This window comes from Anarhichas minor, unplaced genomic scaffold (genome assembly GCF_050575085.1).
Source record: "Anarhichas minor isolate MPS153535 unplaced genomic scaffold, ASM5057508v1 ptg000058l, whole genome shotgun sequence".
Taxonomy (NCBI): Eukaryota; Metazoa; Chordata; class Actinopteri; order Perciformes; family Anarhichadidae; genus Anarhichas; species Anarhichas minor.
Genome location: NW_027466504.1, coordinates 2,548,159 through 2,561,972, shown reverse-complemented (window position 1 = coordinate 2,561,972; position 13,814 = coordinate 2,548,159). Strand labels below are relative to the sequence as shown.

Sequence of the window (13,814 nt, the reverse complement as noted above, 5' to 3'; positions counted from 1 at the left end):
ACACTATTATAATTTCTTAAAGCACAGTTCTAAACCCAAATTTCCTACAACTCCCCCCTACTCCGCTGTTCACAGCGGATTAAATAATACCTTGGAAATCACAATCCCCCTCAGCAATTCGAGGTTGAGTTTACCTATCTAAACAATAGCAAACAACAGTTCAAGTATTTTTCATCATCCACCCCTAACTGATCACCCTACGCTTGCCTCTCTACACACAATAACAGTCGATTCCGGTTGAAGTCCTCTGGTGTCCAGGTGGTGGGGCTGTAGATGGTGGAGGTGGGAATGGTCCTGCATCGAGTCCAGGCTCCATCCTGAGGGCTAGAGAAAAATTTCTGAGAAGCCTTGTCTGCTCTTTTTACACTTGACAAAATTACATTTCTTAATTATTGCACCCTGAAATCCCATTATAACCCAATAAAACAAAAACAATCCTCAAAATAATCAAACAAAACAATCACTCAGTCTATTTTCCAAATTTCCAGTATCTCACCGGATGTGTTTAGAAGTCCATCTGGGCCTAATCAGGTCCTTCAGGATCTCAGTGAAGATGTTCAGGAGCTGCTTGTGAAGTCCTGCTATGGCATCGATGGTGGCCTCAACTAAAACAGTGGCCATCAGAAGTTCAAATTCTTCCTCATCGTCGACACGTAACTGATTGCCCCTCCTACCAGTCGGTGACTGGATTATCGACACCAGAGTTCTCTGCTAGCTCTTGGCTGAGCGTCGTCAATCCAGCCAGCGCCTTGGTCACCGACCCATCAGAAGCTGTGTTATTTGGAACGAAAGTACCACAGGCGGATCCAAACTCCGCCCCTCTCAGCTAAAATCATATCTAATGCTATTCTGCAAGGTCATTAAACTAGTCTTTGCTAGCTGTGCATGCAGTTCTGATATGGCGTCCCTGGTGAACTTTACAAAACGCTGTTGGTTATAGTAAATGTAATTGATCCAATTGACATTTTTATTGATTGACACTCTTTGAGAGAAAGCAGATTCTATACCTGCAGCTATTTGATTTCTGGCTTTAAATTCATTAGACACCCCCCTTGGTACCCCTATGTATCTTGGCTATAAAATGAACCTCCCATGGTCCAGTCCCCCCTATTGGTCAGTACCACTTACACCTGTGGACCCCATCCACAGCCAGCTGCCTGGTGATACAATAGGCAACTGCTTTCTCCTGTCAGCAGATGCCTCTGTGTTCTCCACCTGTGAAAACAAAACTTGACTCATGTTAGTTAGCGCCCTTGTATATTCTATTGGTCGGCACCGCCCCATGGTCCTGGTGGCAGCATGGGCATCTATCGCTGTGGGGGTCTCATGAAGGGAGGTGCCATCTCCCAGAGGTCCCATCTGGGGTGCCAAATTGTTAGGTTCAAGGAACCTCTAGACTGTGGGGAAACCGCATGTAATCCAGCCTCTTACACAAAGAGAGCCGGTTTCAATTATAAACAAAGCATTTAATACCGCTCATGCTAAAACAATTGCATAGTGGAGTACATCATTTACAGTTACACCGAATATGACCTGCTCACCCCAAAAACGTTACCACCCACCCAGTGGTACAGGAGCAAGAGGCCGGAATTTCTTTCTCTCCCGCCTTACATAGTTCAAAAAACATCCCATAATGTCCGTAGTTCCTATTGGCAAAATCCAGTTGGCTCCTCCTCCTCGCAGGACCCTCGCACGGGTATGACCTGTAATTGCCTGTCTAGAAATCTATCTGTCCCTTACTCCCAACATACTATTCTTTACAGTTTAAAACATTCAATGACTGTCTTTTATGGCTTAACACTTCTATGGTAAAATTCTATATAAAGATAAGGATTTGCAACTTTTGGCAAAAACCTTCACAAGTTTCACAAGCATAGAGCTAAAGGTGCTACAAATTCTACTAAGATACACTTCTAACTACAAATCACTTGTAACTACAAATCCTAAAACACTTCTACAATTATGAATCTTCTAATTATGTATTCCAAGACACTTCTAATTATGATTTCTTATTTATGAATTATTAAACACTATTATAATTTCTTAAAGCACAGTTCTAAACCCAAATTTCCTACAACTCCCCCCTACTCCGCTGTTCACAGCGGATTAAATAATACCTTGGAAATCACAATCCCCCTCAGCAATTCGAGGTTGAGTTTACCTATCTAAACAATAGCAAACAACAGTTCAAGTATTTTTCATCATCCACCCCTAACTGATCACCCTACGCTTGCCTCTCTACACACAATAACAGTCGATTCCGGTTGAAGTCCTCTGGTGTCCAGGTGGTGGGGCTGTAGATGGTGGAGGTGGGAATGGTCCTGCATCGAGTCCAGGCTCCATCCTGAGGGCTAGAGAAAAATTTCTGAGAAGCCTTGTCTGCTCTTTTTACACTTGACAAAATTACATTTCTTAATTATTGCACCCTGAAATCCCATTATAACCCAATAAAACAAAAACAATCCTCAAAATAATCAAACAAAACAATCACTCAGTCTATTTTCCAAATTTCCAGTATCTCACCGGATGTGTTTAGAAGTCCATCTGGGCCTAATCAGGTCCTTCAGGATCTCAGTGAAGATGTTCAGGAGCTGCTTGTGAAGTCCTGCTATGGCATCGATGGTGGCCTCAACTAAAACAGTGGCCATCAGAAGTTCAAATTCTTCCTCATCGTCGACACGTAACTGATTGCCCCTCCTACCAGTCGGTGACTGGATTATCGACACCAGAGTTCTCTGCTAGCTCTTGGCTGAGCGTCGTCAATCCAGCCAGCGCCTTGGTCACCGACCCATCAGAAGCTGTGTTATTTGGAACGAAAGTACCACAGGCGGATCCAAACTCCGCCCCTCTCAGCTAAAATCATATCTAATGCTATTCTGCAAGGTCATTAAACTAGTCTTTGCTAGCTGTGCATGCAGTTCTGATATGGCGTCCCTGGTGAACTTTACAAAACGCTGTTGGTTATAGTAAATGTAATTGATCCAATTGACATTTTTATTGATTGACACTCTTTGAGAGAAAGCAGATTCTATACCTGCAGCTATTTGATTTCTGGCTTTAAATTCATTAGACACCCCCCTTGGTACCCCTATGTATCTTGGCTATAAAATGAACCTCCCATGGTCCAGTCCCCCCTATTGGTCAGTACCACTTACACCTGTGGACCCCATCCACAGCCAGCTGCCTGGTGATACAATGGGCAACTGCTTTCTCCTGTCAGCAGATGCCTCTGTGTTCTCCACCTGTGAAAACAAAACTTGACTCATGTTAGTTAGCGCCCTTGTATATTCTATTGGTCGGCACCGCCCCATGGTCCTGGTGGCAGCATGGGCATCTATCGCTGTGGGGGTCTCATGAAGGGAGGTGCCATCTCCCAGAGGTCCCATCTGGGGTGCCAAATTGTTAGGTTCAAGGAACCTCTAGACTGTGGGGAAACCGCATGTAATCCAGCCTCTTACACAAAGAGAGCCGGTTTCAATTATAAACAAAGCATTTAATACCGCTCATGCTAAAACAATTGCATAGTGGAGTACATCATTTACAGTTACACCGAATATGACCTGCTCACCCCAAAAACGTTACCACCCACCCAGTGGTACAGGAGCAAGAGGCCGGAATTTCTTTCTCTCCTGCCTTACATAGTTCAAAAAACATCCCATAATGTCCGTAGTTCCTATTGGCAAAATCCAGTTGGCTCCTCCTCCTCGCAGGACCCTCGCACGGGTATGACCTGTAATTGCCTGTCTAGAAATCTATCTGTCCCTTACTCCCAACATACTATTCTTTACAGTTTAAAACATTCAATGACTGTCTTTTATGGCTTAACACTTCTATGGTAAACATTCTATATAAAGATAAGGATTTGCAACTTTTGGCAAAAACCTTCACAAGTTTCACAAGCATAGAGCTAAAGGTGCTACAAATTCTACTAAGATACACTTCTAACTACAAATCACTTGTAACTACAAATCCTAAAACACTTCTATAATTATGAATCTTCTAATTATGTATTCCAAGACACTTCTAATTATGATTTCTTATTTATGAATTATTAAACACTATTATTTCTTAAAGCACAGTTCTAAACCCAAATTTCCTACAACTCCCCCCTACTCCGCTGTTCACAGCGGATTAAATAATACCTTGGAAATCACAATCCCCCTCAGCAATTCGAGGTTGAGTTTACCTATCTAAACAATAGCAAACAACAGTTCAAGCACAGTTCTAAACCCAAATTTCCTACAGGGACACCTGGAGGAACAGGAACGCCTGTTAGTTCGACAATTTGACACCATCAGCTAAATTTAGGACACTTTATTTTACAAAAGGTGATAATTGCTTCTGTATTGAAGCACTTATTTCACAAAAAATAGTGCAATGTTCTGGTACAAAAAAAAGTATTAATTACACTTTTTAATATATTCTTTAAAAAAAAAAGAAATTGTTGTAACAAATGACAAAATGTGCTTGAATCGTAAAAGACTAAATCAGAAGTAATACAACTGGAAAAATGAGGGGGGGGGGGAATAAAATTGAATCTGTAAAAAATTGTAAGCGGATTTCTTAGGGCCCTAATGGAGTGTAGGGGGTACCGGAAAATAAAAGTGCCTGTCTCTGTTATTCTCAGATGGAAGTGGATGAGGCAGAGGCAGAGGAAGAGGAGGAGGAAGAGGAGCTTCATTTCTCAGCCCAGGATTTGGTAAAGATCAGAAACGCTGTGGTTCTCCTGGTTCAAAACCTCATCCAACTCCTGCAGACATTTCCGCTCAAAGACAGACCACAGAGCGTCGGCAACTTCACGCAGGTAGCTAGTGATTCCATCGTCCCGCCCGCTCAGTAACACATTGCATTGTTTTCATGTGTTTCTGTTTCATTCGCAGATCTTTAGCAAGCTGCTTTACTTTGAGCCGGTTATCGGAGAGATGACCTTTGCGGCTCCACGGTGAGTTGTAACTTTCACTTCTCTCTCCGTCTTGATAAAAGAATGTGTGCAGGATTTGCGAGAGCTGACCGTTATTTCTGTACAGGGATATCACCAAGCTGAGGAGTGTTCCAGAGATGGCTTTCTACGGCCTGCAGCTGCTCTGCTCGCCAAAACACGGCGACAAGAAAGAAGTAAGTTCCAATAATCATGGTCCACGGTGGGCCAATAGTATACACACTTGTTGGTTTGGCATATTAACTTATCTGATTAAATTTGCAGCTATTCTGAACACTTTGACAAATAGTGTCATAGGTACTCTGGATAATCCACAGATCTCACTGTCAACTGTCTTCATGATGTTTCTGTAGTAGTGATGCATAGATTACAGTCATATTTGCGGTTTTCGGTCATAGAATTATCATCCTGATAAATAGCGAATTATCTGTTTTATAGCATGGAGCTCTGTGGTTGTATATGCATATTGATCAATAGTAGTTAGTATTTCAGTCTTTTTGGGAGATTTATGTTTAAGATAAACTCAGGTGGTCTCTATGCTTTGGAAATGTTTACATGTTGACTGGGAGTTTTACTTCAAAACATTATTTATTTCCTTATAGCCATATTAACTTAATAAATTGTATGATAAATATTTTCAGCAATTTTAGATAATGAAAATAGGTTTAATTACAATGGATTCATATTTCTTATTATCATACCTGTCAAAGGAGACAAGAAATATGTATATACGCCTTATGGTTGAGGAGCTATTCCTGAATAATTTTGGGTATGTTACTTGAGGTGTTTTTTCCGAGAGCTAGGGTTTAACAGGTCAAACCCATAACAGAGTGATGTTTCTAATATTAACTGATGTGTCTGTTGTCCAGTCCCTGCAGAGGGTCTTTCACCGGCTTCTCTACGTGATCCTGATGATGAATAAAGCCAACAAAGGGAAACCCTCCCTCCTCGTACCCAGCCAGGCCATCCTCTCCACCCGTGACCAGGCCATCCGTTTTGTTTGGTAAACAGCTGTGTTTTGATCAATTGTAGAATTACTTTGTTCAAATCTCTGTGCGATATAGTAAGATTTAGACAAGTGACGACGTTCAATATTTTAAATGGTTCCACAGTTTTGTGAAGAACGTTCTGGACTTCATCTCCACCAGACTGCAATGAATGAAAGATTCGGTAGAGGCCACACATTTTAGTATGAGATGCGTGATCATTAGCCTGTTTTCAAGGGGTTTAAGCCCAGATCCTGATCAACATTTGGTATCGATTGGCCACTTCCCGGTTTTCAGCTGATCAGTCATGACAGGTGACTGGCCCATCCGTCTCATATATGCAATTTTCTTGCTGGTCAAATTGACACACGTGTGATGGTTTTACGTTGTGCACACAGCAGCGGAAGCTGTGCGGTACACACGCGCGCACACACACACACCATGTTGTCGGTGTGGAAGTTCTTCAACATGAATGAAGAAGACATAAGGCTAGTAAAAGTGTGATATACTGCAATTCATTTTCAGTTGGATTTTATTTGTCTTATAGAACCTGTTAGTGAATGAAAGGAACTCGGACAGAAAAATGCAGTTGGTACAGCTCTAGTATCAGTTTCGATCCAATACTTATATTTACTTTAATGTTGATTAAATATGTATCTGACATATTTAAATAACAGCTTTACAAACGTCTTGATCCAAATACTGGAGATGCTGGTTAAAAATGAGTAAGTGAATATGCTTAAAATATTGATATATGCAAGCTTGACAGAATAATTGACGTGACGTGATCCACTAGAGAGAAGTGTCACCCTGTTGCTGGCCAATACAGATCGATTACAATATGCCTGGAAATCTTTACTTTACATGTTAAGACCTCCCCCGCTTCTATAATGGTGAAATCAAACTGACTCAGGATCAGAAGCTAAAGGACAGTAGCAACAAAAGTCCGAGGACCTCAAGGGAGAAAATGTGGCACTAGTCAGGAGGAGAACAAAAAAATAGTTACTCTTTGTAAACTTAATGTCAAAATGAAACTAATTAGGGTTATGTTTTCATTTAGTTTTTTATGACAATCGGTGCACTTGCTTAGAGTGTCCTGACTGTCATCTACTGGAAATAAAGAGAAGTGAAGCTGGATTTGATTAGTATCTCTCCCGTATAAAAATAATCTTTAGATGTATTATAAAAGCCACCAAAATGTCAACATGATTTTTTTTTTTTTTATGGTACCTACATCTGTCTTAAATAAGTGGGCCAATTGCATCATACATTGCAACTGTAATAAGCATAATGTATGACTTCAAGCAACTCCCATCTCCTATCAGTCCTTTGTTTCTGTTGGTAGAAGGAACGCTGCACATCAGGATCTCTTGGTTGTTGATTACTTTCTAGCCATTTAACTGTAGACATGTTATGAGTCATATTTTACTTTGTACATGATTTATGTGTTTGATTACAGTCATCTTGTGGAGCAGCAGAAAGAGTTGGCGCTGCCTATATTGCAAATCCTCCTGCAGCATATCTGCTTCCAGGTGAATCCTCCAGCAAACACTCAGCAGTATTACAATTCCTGTTTGTGTCAACTCTTCATCTCTTCAAGGGGACATATCATGAAAAACTCACTATTCAGTGCTTGTGCATCAGGGTTAATTTCATTGATTTAAAAACAACCTTTTTTCCCATGACGAGATGGCACCAATGTCATTTAACACTACCGGCGACGATATCAAATCTGCAATATTGTTGACGGGGAAAAAAGCGGAGTTTTAAAATATTAAAACTTTACTTTAAAATTTATTTTTCTTCCCCTTCCATCCTCTCTTGTCCTCACTCTATCGCTCTCTGTTTCAAACGCACATCGCCATGACAGCGGCGCCAAGTCTGTCTATATCCTTGTCTCAGTCCTGACAATAGTGCTACTATAATGCGTAATGTTTGCGACTTGTGGGTCGGGTGGTTGATTGACAGATTTAGCTCTCTCTCATTGCTCACAATGGCCTACTGTCCCGCGCATCACTTGAGGACAACTGTGTTGATTGTCATTCAACCTGTGTCATTTATGTGAAATGAAATGACAAAATTATTGGTTTTGGCTAGACCAAAGTGACTGACTGGAAACATTTGATATAATCTGATTAGTAAAAAAAGTACTTTTTAATAATTGAAAAAATATCTGACAAAATTTAAGAGAACAAACATTTGACCAAAAGTAAACTAATATGTAATGACTTTCTGTGGATTAAAACATGAAGAAAGAAAATGTGACTAAAACTAATGAGCATTTTTGTCTAAATCCTAAATAGCTGCTAAAATTATAACTATTGTGTCATACATTTGGCAATCTGGAGTGCTTACCAACCCACAAATTGTGAAATGCAACCCAGTAATTTTTCTTTTTAGATCAGAAGACATGTGATTCAACAAGCCAATCAAATTTGGCTCCCCTTCCTTCAAGCTCATTAGGATATGAACCTGGCGGCAACCTCCGGTGTGTCTTAAAACTTGCATTTTCTCTACTGACCAAAAGGGGGCGGCGACTCCGGTTGCAAAAAGAAGGTTGTATAGAAAGAAGTCTATGATAAAATGACTCTACTTCAAACTTGATTTATTACCTCAGTAAACATGTTTTCATGGTCTCAAATGCAGAGCAAAAAAACGCCTTGCAGTTGAAAATGATAGATATTGATATCACCCCATTTCTTTTTTTAAGAAACTGCAATGAATATTTACAAAAAACATTTCTCTAACTGTAGCCTAGTGAAGAAAGTGTAGAACAGTTCCTACCTGCAACAGGTTGGTCAGCATGAGTCTGCTCCCGAATGACAGCTTCACTGTCTCGCGGAGATGTTGGGGATATAGTGATCCACGATGTTGGTGTATTGAACGCACAGATCACACATAATCACAACCACATTGTTGCGCACAGCAACCCCTGTGCCAACCGCCAGCTCCCTGGCAAACACCGGCAGGTACTTCTGGACAAGTTCCTCATGCTGCAGACACAGTTTTTGGAAAACGTTAGATGTGTAATGAGACGGCAGAAATGCATGGAGGTTAAGGCTATGAACAATGTTTCTAATGGTACATGTACACAGGCTCCATCATTTCCACGCTTCCTATTAATTTTCTATGTAAAAGTAGAGCAAATGTGGAAGCGCATTAAATTTGCATTCATTCAAATGGCCAGCAGGGGCCACTCCTCTGGTTGCAAAAAATAATTCAGTCTATGAGAAAGTGACCCTGCTTCTCACTTGATGTATTATCTCAGTAAACATCGTAAACATGAGTTTATGGTCTCAATCTCTAGTTTAAAGTCTGCTTCAATACAGCATGATGTTCACTTAGTAAATTATGGTCCGTTTAGAGTAGAGTCCATAAAGCAGGATATATTTAATTGCGTGCTCACTGTGATTGACAGGTTGCTGCGGTTTACCAGAGACTTATCGGAATTCTCTACATCACTCTTCCGCATTCCAAATATGGAAACTTCTGTTTATCGGTTGCAAAAAACAACATGGCAATGGCCGTAATCCAAGATGGCGACAGCGTAATTGTCGAACTCGAGGCTTCAAAATGGAAGTCCCTAAACCAATGGGGGACGTCACAATGACTACGTCCACTATTTGTATACAGTCTATTGGATGAACCTGAAAAAGACCATATGTCCCCTTTAAAATGATGAAGGCAGTCACATCGCATGCAAGGATATTTACAGACGATTGTAGTGATAGAATAGATTGCTTTCAGATTGTTTTTACCTGACTCATTAGTATAGCTGGGATATAAATGTTTCTGCTGTGGATGTTTAGATGGTGGAGAAGAGCGAGTTTCGAAGCTATGGATCCCAAGCTGTGGGGATGTTGACGTCCCAGATGGAAAGTACAGACTATGCCAGCTTCATTAAGTGGCTGTTTATCTTCTCCAGAAGCTCAAAGGTAACACAATTGGGACAATTGTCCCCTCAGACATTTTATCATGATTCACACACCAATACAGTACCTTGCATAAGTATTCACCCCCCTTGGATGTTTCATCCTTTTGTTGCTTTTATACATGAAATCATGGTCAATATAATTTGGCTTTTTTGACAAGAATTTGCAAAAACAAAACCTCTTTAATATCAAAGTGGAAACAGATTTTTACAAAATAATGTCAATTAATTAAAAATATATAAGGTAAAGTAAAGATTGCATAAGTATTCACCCCCTTCAGGTCAGTATTTAGTAAATGTACCTTTGGCTGCAATCACAGTACCGAGTGTGTGTGGATATGTCTCACTCAGGCTGGCACATCTGGACACTAAGATTATTCTCTATTCTTCTTCAAAACAGCTCAAGCTCTGTCAGGTTGCTCAGGGATCGGGCGTGAACAGCTCTTCTCAAGTCCAGCCACAAATTCTCGATTGGATTGAGGTCTGGACTTGGCCACTCCAGAACATTCACCTTGTGGTCTTTGAACCATTCTGTGGAGCTTTTGCTGTATGCTTTGGGTCGTTGTCTTGCTGGAGAATAAATCTTCTCCCCAGTCGTAGTTCTCTTGCAGACTGAGTCAGATTATCCTCCAGGATTTGATGATGTTTCTGCATTCATGTTCCCGTCTACCTTTACAAGCCTTCCAGGGCCTGCTGCTAAGCATCCCCAGAGCATGATGCTGCCACCACCATGCTTCACGGTGGACATGGTGCGTTTGTGGTGATGTGCAGTGTTTGGTGTTCACCAAACATGGTGTCTAGTCCAGGGGTGTCCAAACTTTTTTCACTGAGGGCCACATACAGAAAAATATACCAAGGGCTGGGCCACTCACTAGAGGTCCGATATATCGCCTCACCCCTAGTGTGTTAAAGTGAGCAAAATCAATCAAATTTGGTTCTCAATGTGCTTTTGTTCATATTTAACAGAGAAATGTTTGCACAAGTATGTGAGCAAATTGCTCCCGTAGCTGTGCCTACGGTGTAGAAATGTGATAGACTCTGAATTGTAAGTCGCTTTGGATAAAAGCGTCTGCTAAATGACTGTAATGTAATGTATGTTGAGCCGAACAGACTCATCATTCAAGAAGAAGGGAGTTGAGAACAGCTCGATGTCTTTCTCAATGAGAGAAAAATATTGAAAGCCAGTGTTGGCTGGTGGAACATGTTCTCTGTAGGGCTGCGCCACATCCAATCAATTTCAGCAAACATCCCAGTATGATTTAATGCAAAAAAAATTAAGGTATCAAACACACATTACTACTTTGCAGTTAAATATTTAACCTTTATTCCAACATGAAAAAAAGCAGAAAATAACACTTTGATAAACACGTCAGGACATCTTATTTACAGCTAGTAGAGAAGCTTCGCATGTACTGCTTCCCTTTCCCGCTAGTCTGCTGTCTGATTGTGAAGTCAGGCTGATCTGGGATCAGTTCTTTCACTGCAGTTTCTCCTCAAAGTTCTCCTCTCAAACGGGTCTTGGAGGAGCAGTGCTCACACTGGCGCTCGCCTGTAGAGAGACTAGTCCGGACGGGAACGCGCAGCTTCCAAGCTGAATCTATTTGAGGACGCTGATTGGCTAAATTGTATGTCACTCATTTATATCTTTAATCGGCAATTGGCTATACTGCTTAATAGACCCGCCTCTTTGGGGCAGTTTCTCCAGAGCCCCAGAGCTGCTGAGACGTGCAGACACGGAGAGGACGTGCAGGAAAAGCAGATATCATATTTTACACATATTAATGGGTGCATTCCATATTTCAAAAACACAAATATTGACAATTTGTATAGTTTATTATTATTTATTTTATTTGTTGTGGCTCAAGGTGGGGCGGCGCCCTATCACCCTCTATTGACCAGACGCCACTGTTGTAAGCACTGACTGAGTTCTGTCATGAGACATTATCACGGACACGTATTTACCCTTTTTAGCAGAAAGGTTGGACTTTGGAAAAGCACATTTGACTTCGGACTGCGTGGGGAAGTGCACAACATTGAAGTTGCGTAGTTGTGCCCTCGTGCTCGAATTATGTTGACAGTTTTCACAACCGTGTTCATCACATCGCCAAGCTGGACTGTCTTAGCACAGAGGGCTTCTTGGTGGGTGATACGCTACATTTTAACAGCCTCACCTCCACTCTCTTGTGCTCGCCTTTCATAGCTGGAGCCCTATCTGTTATAACTCCACACAGCTTGTCCCATCTTGTCAATTGCATCTAACACAGCTTCAAACATGTCCTTACCTGGTGTTGTGCTCTTTAGACTCCTAAAATCAAGCAGCTCCTCCATAATGCAAAAATGATCGTCAACACCCCGCAAAAAAATCAACAGCTGTGCGGTGTCTGTAGCATCTGTACTCTCAGCACAAGCTTTATCTGACACTTGATGTTTTAAGTTGGCTGACGAGTCTTCGATTCGCCCCACAACTGTGTTTCTGGACATGCTAACGTTGTTGAATTCCTGCATTATTTCCGGGGATATTATACCTGTGACTTTAGTGAGGCACTGTTTTATGAAGTCACCATCTGAGAAAGGTTTCCAGTGGCGGGCAATGAGTTGAGCTACCTAGTAGCTGCTATTGTGGCTTTTTCTTGTGTTTTGTTAGCACGGAAACAATACTGTTGTTGAGCGAGCTGGCTAGCTGCCATTTGCTTAATTTTCTGTTCTAGCTCGGCACCAGTGTAGGACGTGTCATCATCCGGGCTAAACGCCCGCGGGCCAATTAAAAATGGCCGCGGGCCGTAGTTTGGACACCCCTGGTCTGTAGAAAAGTCCAAGGGGGGTGAATACTTATGCAAGGCACTGTATATGATGATTGTAGGTTTCTGTTCATACCGATGATTGCACAAGTTGATTTGCAGAACTTCTCTTCTTCTTCATCTGTATTGCAAACATGAACATCACTCACTTTCAGAACACAGTTTTTAAACTGTTTCTTAAAACACTGCAGGATAAGCCGATCACAAGCCATTTTAGCTCTCTAGCTTTGGCATTTGGAAGAGTTGTTCAGGTTTCAAGTGTCTTAGACCATAGGAATAACATGTATGAATTTTGAAAATGGGTGTAGTTCCCCTATAAACTCCTTTGACTTGATTATTGCTGTAAATAACAATTTAACAGCCCTGCTTAATAAGTAAGCCACTGGGGGAAATAGGCTGTACCGCTTTTTCTTCCATAGTGCAGTCGTTTCAAATGAACAAACAAAATGTAACCGTTTAATGCCTATAGAAGGGCTGCAAATATCCCCCATTGAGTGTTAGCTATCAGTAGCCATAGTCTAAATATCAGTCAGGCTTCATTACATCCTATCAGTGGGTGTGTACAGTGTGCTGTGCTGGCTTCTGTAGATGGTGTGCCGGCTGTTTTCCGTGGACGTAGTGATGGTTTTGCTGGAGCAGCCAGAGAGGAGGCCGGAGGAGTGTCAGGACCCGGAGCTCTCCTGCTTCCTGCCTCACAAGTTCCTGATCCAGAACCTGCTGTTCGCTCGGCGGATGGACGACTCGCCCACAGTCCAAGGCCACGCCCTAGCCTGCCTCGCCAAATGTCTGGAGCTGCCCTCGCTCAATGTCACCCGGGCAGTCCACAACCTCTTCTCTGCCAGTAAGAAAACGCACACCATGGACTGGTAGAAGTTTGAAAATAGACATTTTTTTCCCTGTAAAGTCAATGTAGATGTGAAGAATTTGGGCAACTTTTGGATCTGAAACCAGGACCCGTTTCGGTAGACAATGCACTTTGTAGCACTGAAGTATGAAACTCTTTTGAATTATTTGAAAATGTAAGGGGATATGTACAGTATATATTTTAAGAGCTGCTCATAAACTGTTTTGTGGACACATTTTCACTGAAGTAACTTGTCTACTCTCTCTGTTTAGCTGGAACCCAGACAGTGTTTGAAGGCGAAATCACAGAAGGTACA

The 13,814-nt window shown here is 41.6% G+C and overlaps 1 protein-coding gene across 1 annotated transcript in view; it reads left to right on the top strand.

The window, feature by feature from the left end:
• Positions 1 to 13,814, top strand: part of ncapd3 (non-SMC condensin II complex, subunit D3) — a 53,560-nt gene that overhangs the window by 7,928 nt on the left and 31,818 nt on the right. The window contains exons 5-12 of the mRNA XM_076077250.1: positions 4,628 to 4,804; positions 4,881 to 4,942; positions 5,028 to 5,115; positions 5,809 to 5,942; positions 7,385 to 7,457; positions 9,735 to 9,860; positions 13,243 to 13,495; positions 13,771 to 13,809. Of these exons, the coding sequence (XP_075933365.1) occupies positions 4,628 to 4,804; positions 4,881 to 4,942; positions 5,028 to 5,115; positions 5,809 to 5,942; positions 7,385 to 7,457; positions 9,735 to 9,860; positions 13,243 to 13,495; positions 13,771 to 13,809 (952 nt within the window). The remainder of the gene's footprint in view (positions 1 to 4,627; positions 4,805 to 4,880; positions 4,943 to 5,027; positions 5,116 to 5,808; positions 5,943 to 7,384; positions 7,458 to 9,734; positions 9,861 to 13,242; positions 13,496 to 13,770; positions 13,810 to 13,814) is intronic.